Source organism: Drosophila mauritiana, chromosome 3R, assembly GCF_004382145.1.
Source record: "Drosophila mauritiana strain mau12 chromosome 3R, ASM438214v1, whole genome shotgun sequence".
In the NCBI taxonomy this organism is placed as follows: domain Eukaryota; kingdom Metazoa; phylum Arthropoda; class Insecta; order Diptera; family Drosophilidae; genus Drosophila; species Drosophila mauritiana.
This window is the reverse complement of record NC_046670.1, coordinates 5,465,381-5,477,494: the sequence shown is the minus strand read 5'-3', so window position 1 is coordinate 5,477,494 and position 12,114 is coordinate 5,465,381. Positions and strand designations below refer to the sequence as shown.

At 46.1% G+C, this 12,114-nt stretch overlaps 1 protein-coding gene across 1 annotated transcript; it reads right to left on the bottom strand.

Moving 5' to 3' along the window:
* Positions 1-756: 756 nt before the first annotated feature.
* Positions 757-9,624, bottom strand: LOC117143481 (homeobox protein slou). The gene is made up of 4 exons (XM_033308193.1): positions 8,159-9,624; positions 7,088-7,346; positions 1,630-1,910; positions 757-1,306 (listed from the first exon to the last, which is right to left on the bottom strand). The coding sequence occupies exons 1-4, from the start codon at positions 9,383-9,385 to the stop codon at positions 1,091-1,093; spliced, it is 1,983 nt and encodes a 660-aa protein (XP_033164084.1). The 5' UTR covers positions 9,386-9,624; the 3' UTR covers positions 757-1,090.
* Between the last annotated feature and the right edge of the window lie 2,490 nt (positions 9,625-12,114).

Below are 12,114 nucleotides of genomic sequence, written 5' to 3'. Positions count from 1 at the left end.
ATTTAGGCGAAAATGAAAGAACGCGGCGGCACGGCATGAAACCGAAATAATTCAAAATGCACCCGCTCAAAAAAACAGAGTGAGTCCGGTGGTAATAGATATAAACGGATTTTACCTGATCCACTCGCTCTGTTTGCGTTTGGGTTCCGATGTCAGTGGCAGGCGCAGTCAATCCGGGCCCAAATGACCGGTCATGCATGGATTTCTCGATTTCTGTTTCAATTATACGCATCTTGGCCCGAACACACGCAAAACACTCATACACGCACACTCCCTGAGGCGATTATAATATCAATGGGCCGGAGGTGTGTGCGCGTGAATTTATTCATTTGCTTGTCACTGTTTTGACAACCTCGCCGCCCGACTTCACCGGAACAGGAAGATATATCCAGCCAGAGAGAGACAGACGGCCGGCGGCGGCCAGGAGCATTGTGTCACCCAAAGCGGATTAAGAAATTTCGTATTCGCATCCGTTTGCCACATAATTGAGTGGCCGGGTGTGAGTGTCTGGGTATCTGAGTGCCGCCTGAGCCCCTGATGGCAAATGAGAAGCAAATTTAAAATTTTACACTTGACTTAGCATTGTTGTCCTGCCATTTCACACGATACAAACACACACTCGTGCACAGCCATACTGCAGCACCAACATCGCTATTGTGTCCTCGCATCCCCCAAAGGCGATCATCCGATATTTGAGTAAACATATATGCACATCGTTCTGGGTAGTTTTCAAAATGTTTATTTTTCACTTGACATTTATGCAACTTTTCGTTTGCTCCTTTTGATTTTGCTTGCCACTTAAACGCTACAGGTAATTGTATAATTTAAATCTAGATATGGCATTCGAGGTTCTAAGCACTAGCATAGTAAGTATATTTTACAAAAACTATATACAGCGGGTAATCGAAAGAATCGAAGTAACAAAGGAAATCTCTGGCCGAACACTAAACACACACTTAAAGCAGTTTGACATTTACAGTTTATCCTTGGGATCCACCGATCCACCTCCGGCCGCAGGACCTGCCCCTCCTGCCTCCGCCCGTCCTCGCTTTTCGAACAGTTGCAACAATCGCTGTTGCATCTTGCAATTTTATGAGTGCGAGTGGCTGAGATGGTGGGCGCCCAGGGGGTGGAAGTAGGGACCGTACGGCGGATAGGGCACCGCGTGCGAGTACAGGAGTCCACTGGCATACGCGCCCGGTCCGAAGGAGCCGCCGCCGGGCGGGGGGATGGTGGGGGAGTTGACGTCCATGCCGGGGTTCTGCTTCTTCCACTTGGTGCGGCGGTTCTGGAACCAGATTTTAACCTGGAAAAGGATGATGGCAAATGGCATTGTTAAAAAAGGATTCATTTCATACTGCGTACTTAGTTAATTCTATAATCTACTCTAGTCTTAGCTTTTGCATAAATAAATTTCCATGTTGTTGAACAGGAAAGTTTATTCCTTAGATTTAGTCACTCAAAATAAAATATATATATTTTAACTCAATTACTGAATTATTAAAATTGAATAGCTGTTTTCATAGAACTGCTTTCCTGTTTGCTTTAACCAACATTTGGCTAACTATACGAGTACCTAACTTTTCTAGATTTTGATCCTTTTCAATAAAGTACTTAATCATTGCTCACCTGCGTCTCCGTCAGGCTCAAGCTGAGGGCCAAGTTCAGTCGCTCGCAGACGCTGAGATATCTGGTGGTCTTGAACTTGTTCTCCAGGGAAACTAGTTGCTCGTACGTGAAGGCGGTGCGAGCGCGTCGAGGCTTTGAACCGCCTCCGCCGCCGCCTCCGCCGGACTTTCCATCCCCATTACGACTGCCTCCCTTTTTGGAGTCCGTCTCGCTGCTGGGATCGTCGATATCGCTGCCATCGTCGCACATATCGTCCTGATCCATGTCATTCAGATCCTGGGCTGCAAGACAAAAAAAAAGAGGAGATTTGGGTTGATAAGTTCTGCGTGTCTCTCTTTTTGCATAAGTCAACAGGCTAGGGCCATCCATCACAGGCAAATGGCCATGTCCTGGGGGATTGGCAAACGGAAATCAATCACCTCGGCCACCGCATCATTGTTCGATTAATTGGAATTTTTCGGCACATGTTGGCGCACATGTGACTGCCGGATGACCAGTCCGCAATTTTTCCGAGGGCGGAGTGTCTGGCCCCTTTGATTGCCATGATTCGACAATCAAAATTCAATTAAGGCAGCTCACCAACTGGCCAACTGGGGAACTGTGTACGTGGGTGTGCCTTTCAGCGAAATATCAGTTACCAATTACGGCATTGCCTCTTTGACACTCTGATTGCGTCATATTATGCAATAGTAAGCCAAATTCGGTAACCGAAAATATTGTAAGCCGCTAAGAACTTTGCTTGTTAACAAATTTCTTTTGCGGGGGCGTAGGGCAATTTTGCGGTGAACCCCTTTCAAAGCTGCGGAATCGATTCAGCCGGGCGAAAAAAGGGTCGGCAAAAGTGTCAACCCTCCGTCAAGGATGCTCGCGTTGGCCCTGTTAATTGGCCAACATGATTGGCCGTGTTTGCATGAAATTAGAGGGCGCAGAGTGGCGAGTGCGCCTAAGAGTGCACCGCAGACTGGCCGGCAATTAAACCGAAAATTAACGTGAACGCTTCATTTAATATTTAACGAATTTCGAGACATCCGCAGAGTGGGCACACTACCATTTACCGCCGGTAATGGGCTGTGGAGTGTTTGCAGGCACTTTGATATGCATTAATGGCACATTAGATGCCCGCCAGCCCCATCAATATCTAACCGATTCGAGTCGACGACTGGCTCTGACCACAATTGGTTTGAGTCAATTGAATTAACAGCCACGAAAACCAACGGTGAAAATCGACAGACAGACAGGCAGACGCGCTTAATGCGCTGCCAAACAAATGAGGAAAGTTCAAAGGGCAGTCGAAAATGTCGGGGAAGTCGGGAGGGGCGGCGGAAAAGCCAGCTCTGCTAATAAGCGTTGCAACCGCAATTTTGCTGGGCGATCCAGGGCGCCTAATTACGCTGACCATTCAACTGAGAGCTGCAACGTGGCGTATGCGTGATGTCTAGCAGTCAAGTGGGGGAAAATGGGGAAAGCCGGTCGGACGCAGTTCAATATTTGTGCTGACGTTTAATTAAACTGAAAGGATTATGCATATTTGCGTAGGGTAATCTGAATATTATGTGGAGGGAAATTTGCCTTTATAAAATCAAGCATAAAATAAGAACGGGCTTTAATTTCATTTAATGTCTTGGTACATAGGATGCTTAATGCACTTGCATTCTAGATACATTCAAACATAATGGGTTATTGTTGCTTAACTATAATTATAAATTATAAATTATAAATTATACTCTTATAATTCACTCCCTTCAAAAAAATACACCTCGTTTAAAAGCACATTTCTCAATAAAATCGATTCAACTGCCTTAAATATTTAACGCATAATGTAAACTGCCATAAAGGCAAGAATCATTACGAAATTCTTATCTGTCTGGTGTCTGCCATTAACAAAATGGCTGCTGTTAATTATAATTATGACGAAAGTCCTTCATAAGCAATGTTGATGATATTGCGGAGACAAGGAGGCTGAAAACGAGAGGCTCACATGATGGGGAGTGAAATTTCCAAAGGACAGTGGGTAGCTGAAATTACAACATACAATTTAAACTTAATTATGAAATCCGAGTGTTAATTACCACAAACTGTCGCATAATTTAGCCCACACACACAGGGGCTTGCTGGAAATGGCTTATAAATTTGAAGTTCTTTGTGCCGGGGCAATCATTGTAATCGCATCCGCCTGGCCAATGCGACCCCGGGGAGCATTTGTCGTCTCATTTTGCCATTTTCATAAAATAATAAATGAGTGGCTGATGGACGGATATACTCGTAAAACCGGGCCGAGCTCTCTGGCTCTGGAAATTGTCGCTTAACTTGACTTTACGGCAACTGCAAGAAGGCGAAATGGAGCTCGGCATTACACACACACACATAGGCACACAGACACGGATACAAACACAAGAATCCCACGAGTCCTGTCGCCCATAAAAGCACACGCGAGAGAAGAGAGCTAACGAGAGAGAGACAGAAAGAGAGAGCGCCAAATTGAGTGCTGAAAAAGAATAAAAGTTTTTCGCAGCCATTTTACATTTTTGTTTCGGGGTTGGTTGCTCGGCCTGTGTGTTTGTGCTCCAACCTCCATCCCTGTACCGCCCACATTTAAATGTCGGCCACCCCCGGATTTTGCCGCCCCTTTCCCCACCTCAGACCGGTTATCGCTTGTTTTTTCATATGACTTTTGGGGCGCATTTCAGTTGCTTTTCTGGCTATCTGGATTATGCAGACAATATGTGGCTTTATTGTTGCAAATGTGCCTAGCTCGTGTTGTTAGTTTTACGTTTTGCAATTTAAATGAAATGCAAATTGCTGCGCCTGAAACGCAATGAATGGCTCCTTCGAGAATTGCAGTTAGTCCCGGCGTATGCGTAATATTTGTAAATTATTAACCAGCTGCAGATGCGCCAAGTTAAGGAGGGAAAGGAGCGCAAGGAGCGAGTGTCCTGGTGACGTAAAATCTAATTAGTCGCAATGACAAAGGGTCGCATAATTACGCTAATCTAAACCGAAGCGAAGGCATTAACACCTCCTCCCACAAGATCGAAAGGAAGGGGGTTGGGGGTGGAGCTTTGAATCTCTCGCTGTCTGAGTGTGTGTGTGTGTGTGCGACAGCTCCATTGAAGCGCCTAATGAATGTGCGGTAATTAAGTACCTTGCTAATTAATGACTACAGCAACACCAAGCAACAATCGTTGAATGCCAGCCGGCAAACAGTGCGTATGCGTGATGCACACACATACCCGACTGTCTGTCTATAGGTCTTCTGTCTGTGTGTGTGTGTGTATCCTGCCTTGGGGTTGCTGTAAACTGGCAGCAACATAATCATTTCCAACATCATTATCGTGGCAAAGTTGCCCCGGCTGACTGTCGACTGTCTGCCTCCATTTCAGTGCTCTCCACCACTCCACTGCACATCCAAGCCCACCTACACCCACACATCCACATCGACATCCCAACACCCTTTCATGGGGTCGTTGGCGCGGCCATTGAGTCGGTTTTATTAGCAGTTATGTTCGCAGCCCTCGCCCGCCATTGATGAAGTTAATTGTGTTTTATTAACACAAACACAAATGCGCAAACAGCAAAGCCGACTGTCGGAAATGGCCGATAATGTGTCGTTGATAATGAAGTGGATGTGAATGTGCCTGGGAGTGTTGATGTGAATGTCGATGTGAATGGTCATTCCACCGTGGCCAGCGAAACGCCATTTTCCGTGTTTATAATTTTCTACATAAGCGCTTAACGAATTGCCCATTAAGAGCAGTCGTAGTGCGGCGGCTTAAAACAGGTTAATTAATTGGCAATATAAATTGAACATTGCTTCTTGGATAAACACAAATACAAGAGCTTCAAAGAGACCAAAGAGAATGGGTTATTGCGGCCGATCGAAATACAGTCCAACCTCGAGTATTTTTACCGACTTAAAAAAATACTTAATGGTAAAATGCTAAAAAAGGTGTATTTGCTCTTATTCATTATACTAAAGGAATAGTACGTATATATTCAACTATAATTAACTCTATCAAATGTTGGTAAGCCTTCTGAGATACTTTTATTTAAGGGAAAAAGGGAAAACATTATATTTTTTAATTATTTAGGCCTTGTGAACCACTCTTGAAAACAGATTCTCTGCTTAGCAGTATATGCTTGCTTATCTATTCGATTTCAAAAAAAATTAATAATAGGTACCTGAGCCACTATCGTGATACACTACGTGAATAAAGTTTGAATGAATATTTTCCTCAGTAAAGCATTCCGAATGATGGATAGTCAGAAAATATCTTTTATTCTCATTCCCCAAACGAGATAATAGTATTGTCATTACCCGTTTAATCAATACCCACTTGCCAATTAGTTCTACTCGATTCATAATCAGACCATGAGCAGCGTTCAAAGAAACCACGCAGAACTTAAACTTAAGCTCCATCAGCCAAAACCCCATAAGCATTTACCTTATTTTTCCTATTTTTTTTTGGAGCTTTGGCCAGCGGCTTAGCGATGGTATCGCCATGCCCCCCGCCCACAACAACTTCAATCAAATTTGCAAATTTTTATTTGAGCAATTTCTTTGCAACGAGCCAAGCATGAAAATCAATTAATTTTCAGCAAAATTTTAGCCAGCCATCGAAGGAAAAAAGGCAGCAAAGGCATCGAAAAAATCATTGGGAACCCGAAACCTGATCCGCAGCAAGACAAACAGTTGGTAGGGGGAAAACAGAGAGTGAAAAACGGAAATTTAGCTTCGCAGCTGGCAATGGCTTTTCCCCAATTAAAACATCAATCAATCAATTAAAAGCAATTCTATTGAAAATCCTTATTGGATATGAGTGCAGCTTTTTCGGTCTAAACAAGTTTGCGTTGGAAAAACGAAGAGTGCCAGCCTCCCAAATTGGAGATCCTTTTTTTTTTTGTTTTTTGGTTGCTCTGGCATTTGCGCATTTGTTTGCCATTGAATATACGCAAAATATAAATGCTTTCATGGCCAACATAAACACAGCACCCAAGCACCAACACACCCGCACCTACATATGTACGTGACTTGCGCCGGAAAGCAGGCAACACGAAAAATCCCAGGGACTTCGAAATGGCAGAGTCCCAGCTTTCGAGGGTGCTGCTGGCAAAACAGAAAGCCAAATTCAAAATCAAAACATACCCAAAAACGATACAAGCAGCAGTATAAATATAACATGCGCCTTCAACCACCCACAGGAATCCCGGGCACAGAAAAAACAGAATATGCGGATGGGAAGTCGAGCTGTTTGCAGGTGTCCTGCCCATCCCTTTCACTGCCCGTGTACTCGAGCACGGAGTGTTGCACAGAGACACTCGGGGGAACGTGCCCGGTTGGCGTGTCCTGAATTTCCCCCGATTTCAATCAAATCAGACAGCTAACCATCAAAGTGATTGCGGACTCATAGGGTGTGGGGCCGGGGTCTAAGTCAGTTGAGAAATGAATATCCCTACTCACCAGACATATCCTCGCTCTGATCGTCATCCAAACGCTCCTGCATTTCCTCGTCCCTCTCGTAGCTCCACTGCCTGGGATGGCCGAAAGGACCACTTGGCAGCTTGTTGCCCGTGAACTTGTTCGGATCCAGGATGTTCTCCACGGAGAAGGCCAGCCGCTTGGTGGCCGCATCTCGCTCACTGGAGGCACTCGTGGAGGCCGAACTCGGATTCGGCGCGGCACTGCTGTTCACCGATCGCGTCAGATCCACTGGGCAGACCTACAAGGATATAGGGTAAGTAGACATATAGAATTAAGTAATGAACTGATTGCATGATAATGATTGATAATGAACTCTTTATTTGCAAGCAATGTTAACCATTTTGCGTTGAATAAACGCTACGTTTAAAGGCCAAACTGATCTCAAAAACGAACACTGTTTTGCATTTTCGAACTTGTAAAGATGTTATTTTGTAAAACTGGGTCAAGTAATTATTTTGATAACAGCTTTAATTAAGAACCAGTTACCTTTTCTTGGAATTTTTTTAAATTGAGTGTTTAAAGAAATATCTTGATCGTCGACTGGCCATGTACTTAAAATTTCTGTATCTTAGTTGTTCCAGATGATATAATTTAGTTAAATGAAAATTAATATGCTTGGAAAAATATACCACTTGTAAATAAAAATCTCCAGATAGAAATCAAAATCCTCAACTTACCATAAGTTTAAAACCAAAATTGAAATCTCAAAATCAAGTTATAAAAGTACAAAAAGGTTAATTTTTGGCATGTTTTCTCGACCAAGTGTTAATTGGGTTAATTACACGAACGCAAAATCTAATAAAAAAAACTAATTGAGCAGAACATAAAATCAATTTGTATAAGCCAACGCTAATAAAGGCTGCCAACTGGATGGGCAATAAATTTCAACATTAATAATAAATTTGATATTTATGTTTTCAAATTTTCACTAACAAACTTAATGTTTGAACTAGAATTCTCATAAATACATGTTGTATAATTTGCACTTTATCTAAACTCTTTCTATATGATTTTCCAAAATCCCTTGCACTTTGAATCTAGTTATCTTACCGACGGCGTGCTGTGCGATCCATCGTTGCTGTTCTCGTCGTTGCCATCGACGTTGAGCTCCTCGCTGGTGTCGCTCCTCGCGTATGTGGCTGCTGCAATTTGACGCGAGGTGGCCGCCGCTGCAGCTGCCGCCGCCGCCAGGCCGCCCAGCTGTATTCGGAATCCGTAGTCGCTCAAGTCGCGTCCGCTGGGCGAGCCGGAGCTGGAGTTGGAGATGGAGGTGCTGGCGTTGGACACAGAGTTCGAGGCGGACGCCAAGGCGGAAGTGCTGGAAGCTTGGGTGGTGCGGGCTGCCACCGCAGCCACCAGCTTGATCCGCTCGAGATCCATGTCCGATGGTGCGGCAACCTGCTGCTGCTGTGGTGGCTGCGAGGAATGTGGCGGATTTTGGGGTGGAGCGATGGGTGGACTCATCTGCTGGTCGGAATGCATGGCCGGGGATGTGGGCGGCGACAGGGGCGAGGTGGCCGGCGAGGGTGGGGCGGTGCTGCTGCTGCTGGGAGCCCTCAAATGGAAGACCGCCGACGGATGCGGATGGGGATGCGGATGAGGATGTGGATGCGGATGCTGATGCGAATGCGGATGTGCTGGGTGCTGGTGATGCTGATGCTGATGGTGGTGCATGTGCTGCTGGGCGGCGGCCAGGAACTGCGGGTTCTGCAGCAAGTGGGGATGCTGCTGCAGCAGGGCCGCATGTGGATGCTGCAGTGGCTCCGGCCTTGCCAAGTGGCGCACGGCATTCAGTTCTAGGAGCTTTCGCTGCTGTGCTGGCGAGGAGAAGCTTACGGATCCCACCGAAGCTTGAGGGGATTGCGAGCGACGTGTATTGCTGTTTGCATTGTGGTTAGTTAGACTGCTGTTGTTGTTGTGATTGGGCTTCTCCTTATCCTGGGAGTCCTCCTGCAAGGGGCTCAAGCGGCTGAGCAAGCTGCCCGATTCATTGCTCATCTGCTTGAGCCGTTCGAGGGAGTACCTCAGCTCCTGCTCCTGTTTTCCCGCCACCGCTGCGCCATTGGCGCTGATGATGAACTTGGGTATCTTGGCCGCTGGCGGAGTGCTGCCACCGCCTGTGCCGGACACCACACTGTCCGCACTCGCCACATCCGGCGAGGTGTTGGACTTGGGCGAGTCCGGGTTCGAGTTGGGACTCATCAGGCCACCGACGGCTGTGTTTTGGGCTGACGCACTATCGCTGGCCTTTTGCGCCGGCGATTGCAACATGACCATTTTTGGGTCTTTGGGTATATTGTCTTGGATTCACTGGGCGTTCACTGAGTGTTCACTGCGCGATGCGTGTCTTGTCACCTTGAGGGCAGCCAATCGACTGAATCCGGAGATGCCAATATCCGACGTGGACGCTGCCTATGCTGCCGCTGCTGCCGTCGTCCGACGTCCGATTATCCTGGTCGTAATCCGCGCGCGACGACTCACACGCTCAAGAGCCAGAAGCGTAATGATGAGGGTTGTTTCCGATTTCTCCGAGTTCTTAATCCAACAGATGTGCCGTGTTGTGTGCCTGTGGCAAGTCAACAGCTAAATGCTGATGCTGCTGCTGCTGCCGCTTCTGGTGGTAGTGCTGGTTATGGTGGTGGTGGTGGTGGTGGAGGCAGTTTTCGTGGTATGGTGGTGGTTTTCGCTTTGAGTGACTCTCTGTGCGGCGCTCTACACGCCCACCGCTGAGTGGTTCTTTGAGTGGATTGGCTCCTCCCCGCCGTGGCTCTAATCTCTACTAGCATCTAATGATTTAATTTGCCTTCCACTCGTTAGCAAATGTAATGGTCTGTCGCAAGTCTAAGCCACAGAGCGGCAGGATGCGAGCGCGAGAGGAGAGGATTCCCGAGTCCTGTTTTACATAGTTCTTCACTCAACTGTAATAGCCACCCGATGGAAACAAAGGCCAGCAATACAGCCATACAGCTAGCCAGCTGTCCAGCCATCCATGCAGCCTTCGCCTCCCGAGGATGTGAGTAATTGTCAAATTATTTAGCGCAAAATTTGTTTGTTTATGCGGTTGGGTGCTTGCGAAATGGATCTCAACTTTTTGCACATTTCTCTCAGTTCTTGTGTTTATTTTTTTGTACTGTATGTTTTTCTGTTTCATATTTTCGCCAGTTGTGTGTTGAGTTTGCTTTGCTTTTGGCATGCCTGGTTTGTTCTTAGTCAATTATGCATGAATGCTTTGTGCTTTCTTCAGCTTAATTGAATTTTTGAATATTTTCGCGGCCGTAATTATGTTGCTAATTAGTTGGCTTATTTACTCTTCGTTTTTCATTTCTTTCTCTTTTATTATTCGAACGAAAAAAACGCATCCTTGTGGCTTTCCTCCTTGACACTTCCTATGTAAAACTCAAAGCGTTCGAGGGGGACAGCCGCACTATAGCCGTGCTCTTCTGCTCGCTCCCTCTCTTTCGTCGGGTTTCTTTCTCTCTTACTCCTGCGCCTGCTCGCTCTCGGAAAATTCTTTAAAATTGAACAAAAATTTATATGCGCTTTGGCACAGACGATTTAATATCGCATCCAATTTGCGGTTTATACGCATCGCAGCAGTGGCCTTCAGTGGGGCGGGTTGGGTGGTCGATGGGTGAATGGATGGATAGCTGGATGGCTGGTTCACTGGGGATAGGCCACTCGGCTCTGGGGGTTTTTCTCCTGATTCCTTTTTGGTTGTGGGGACAATGGGGCGTATAAGTGACATCGTTAAATGGACGCCGGGCGCTGCTTAATGAACTCCGACGCTGGAAAGTTGGGTGTTAGCTACTGCTTCTATATATCCACTGGCTTCACTTCGCCGCTCGTTAGCAGGGCTCGTCTTCTTCCTTCTATAATTAACCGCAGATCGGGGTGCGAAGGGAACTCGGATGCTTAATGAGCAGCTTGTTATGCCGTTTTTCGTTTTAATTAGTTTTAAGATGCTCGCCACCAACACCAGAGCGTCGGGCACTCATTTTAATTGGCCCATTGATGGCGGAATCTCGTATATACTGTACTCTGCACTCAGCGCATTATCACACTCGGTTGCTCATCCCCGACAGTGGGACATCCTTCGGCTGGGACCCTTTCTCGCTGTGTAATAAGTGCTTAACTCTTTACATGCAAAATTAAATGATGCGCATACGCACGGTAAAACCGCAAATTATTTTAATTGCTTGTCTCGTCATTATTCATTATTTAAGTGCGCTCAAACAGCCGACGTATACGGAATACGCTATAGCATGTGCATATATGTATGTGTGCATGTATGTATGTATAAGTGTGAGTGTGTGAGTGGGCCGGCAAAATTGGCAGTTCGCCAGACGCACACACGAAAGCCGCTGTTTACATAGACATCAAACTTTTTGCGCTGCGGAAAAGCGGAAAATTGCTCTTGCTGTCGCATGTGGCCTTCTCTCCCTCTCACTCTCGCTGTCTCCCTTTCTCGCTCTCTCCGCCTCTCTCGCTCACTATCTGATGTACTTACTCTTCCATTTAATTAGTGAAAATAAGTATTAAATGAGCAGCTCTTGTTAAAATAAATAGTGCATGCAATGGCGTCCGCCCGCCCCCTTTTCCTGTTTGCTTTTCCCGTTGGCTTTCAACAGGCTGTGCAAGATTTACAACTAATTAAAAGGCAAATAAAAGGCTAGCAGAGCGATGGGGAAAATCGGAAAATCGATAGGCTGATAATATGAGCCGCTGACCTCGCGACAAAAGGCAATTAAAAGCACAAGTGCGCGGTCATCTGCATAATTATGCGATAATTAAATTATTGCCAATTTATTTATAGGATTTCCCTTAGTTTTGCCAGCCGTCTGCCCTAAGCCCTATCGCGTTGTATTTGTATATTTAATGAAGTGTGAGAGAGATGGCCTCCTCTTTCGCTCTGCTCCGCTCCCACCCGCTCACTTCACCGCTAGCTCTGTTTATTCGGCCATTTTGTTGTTTGCACTCCACTCGCCGTAAGCCCCACGTTAATTTGT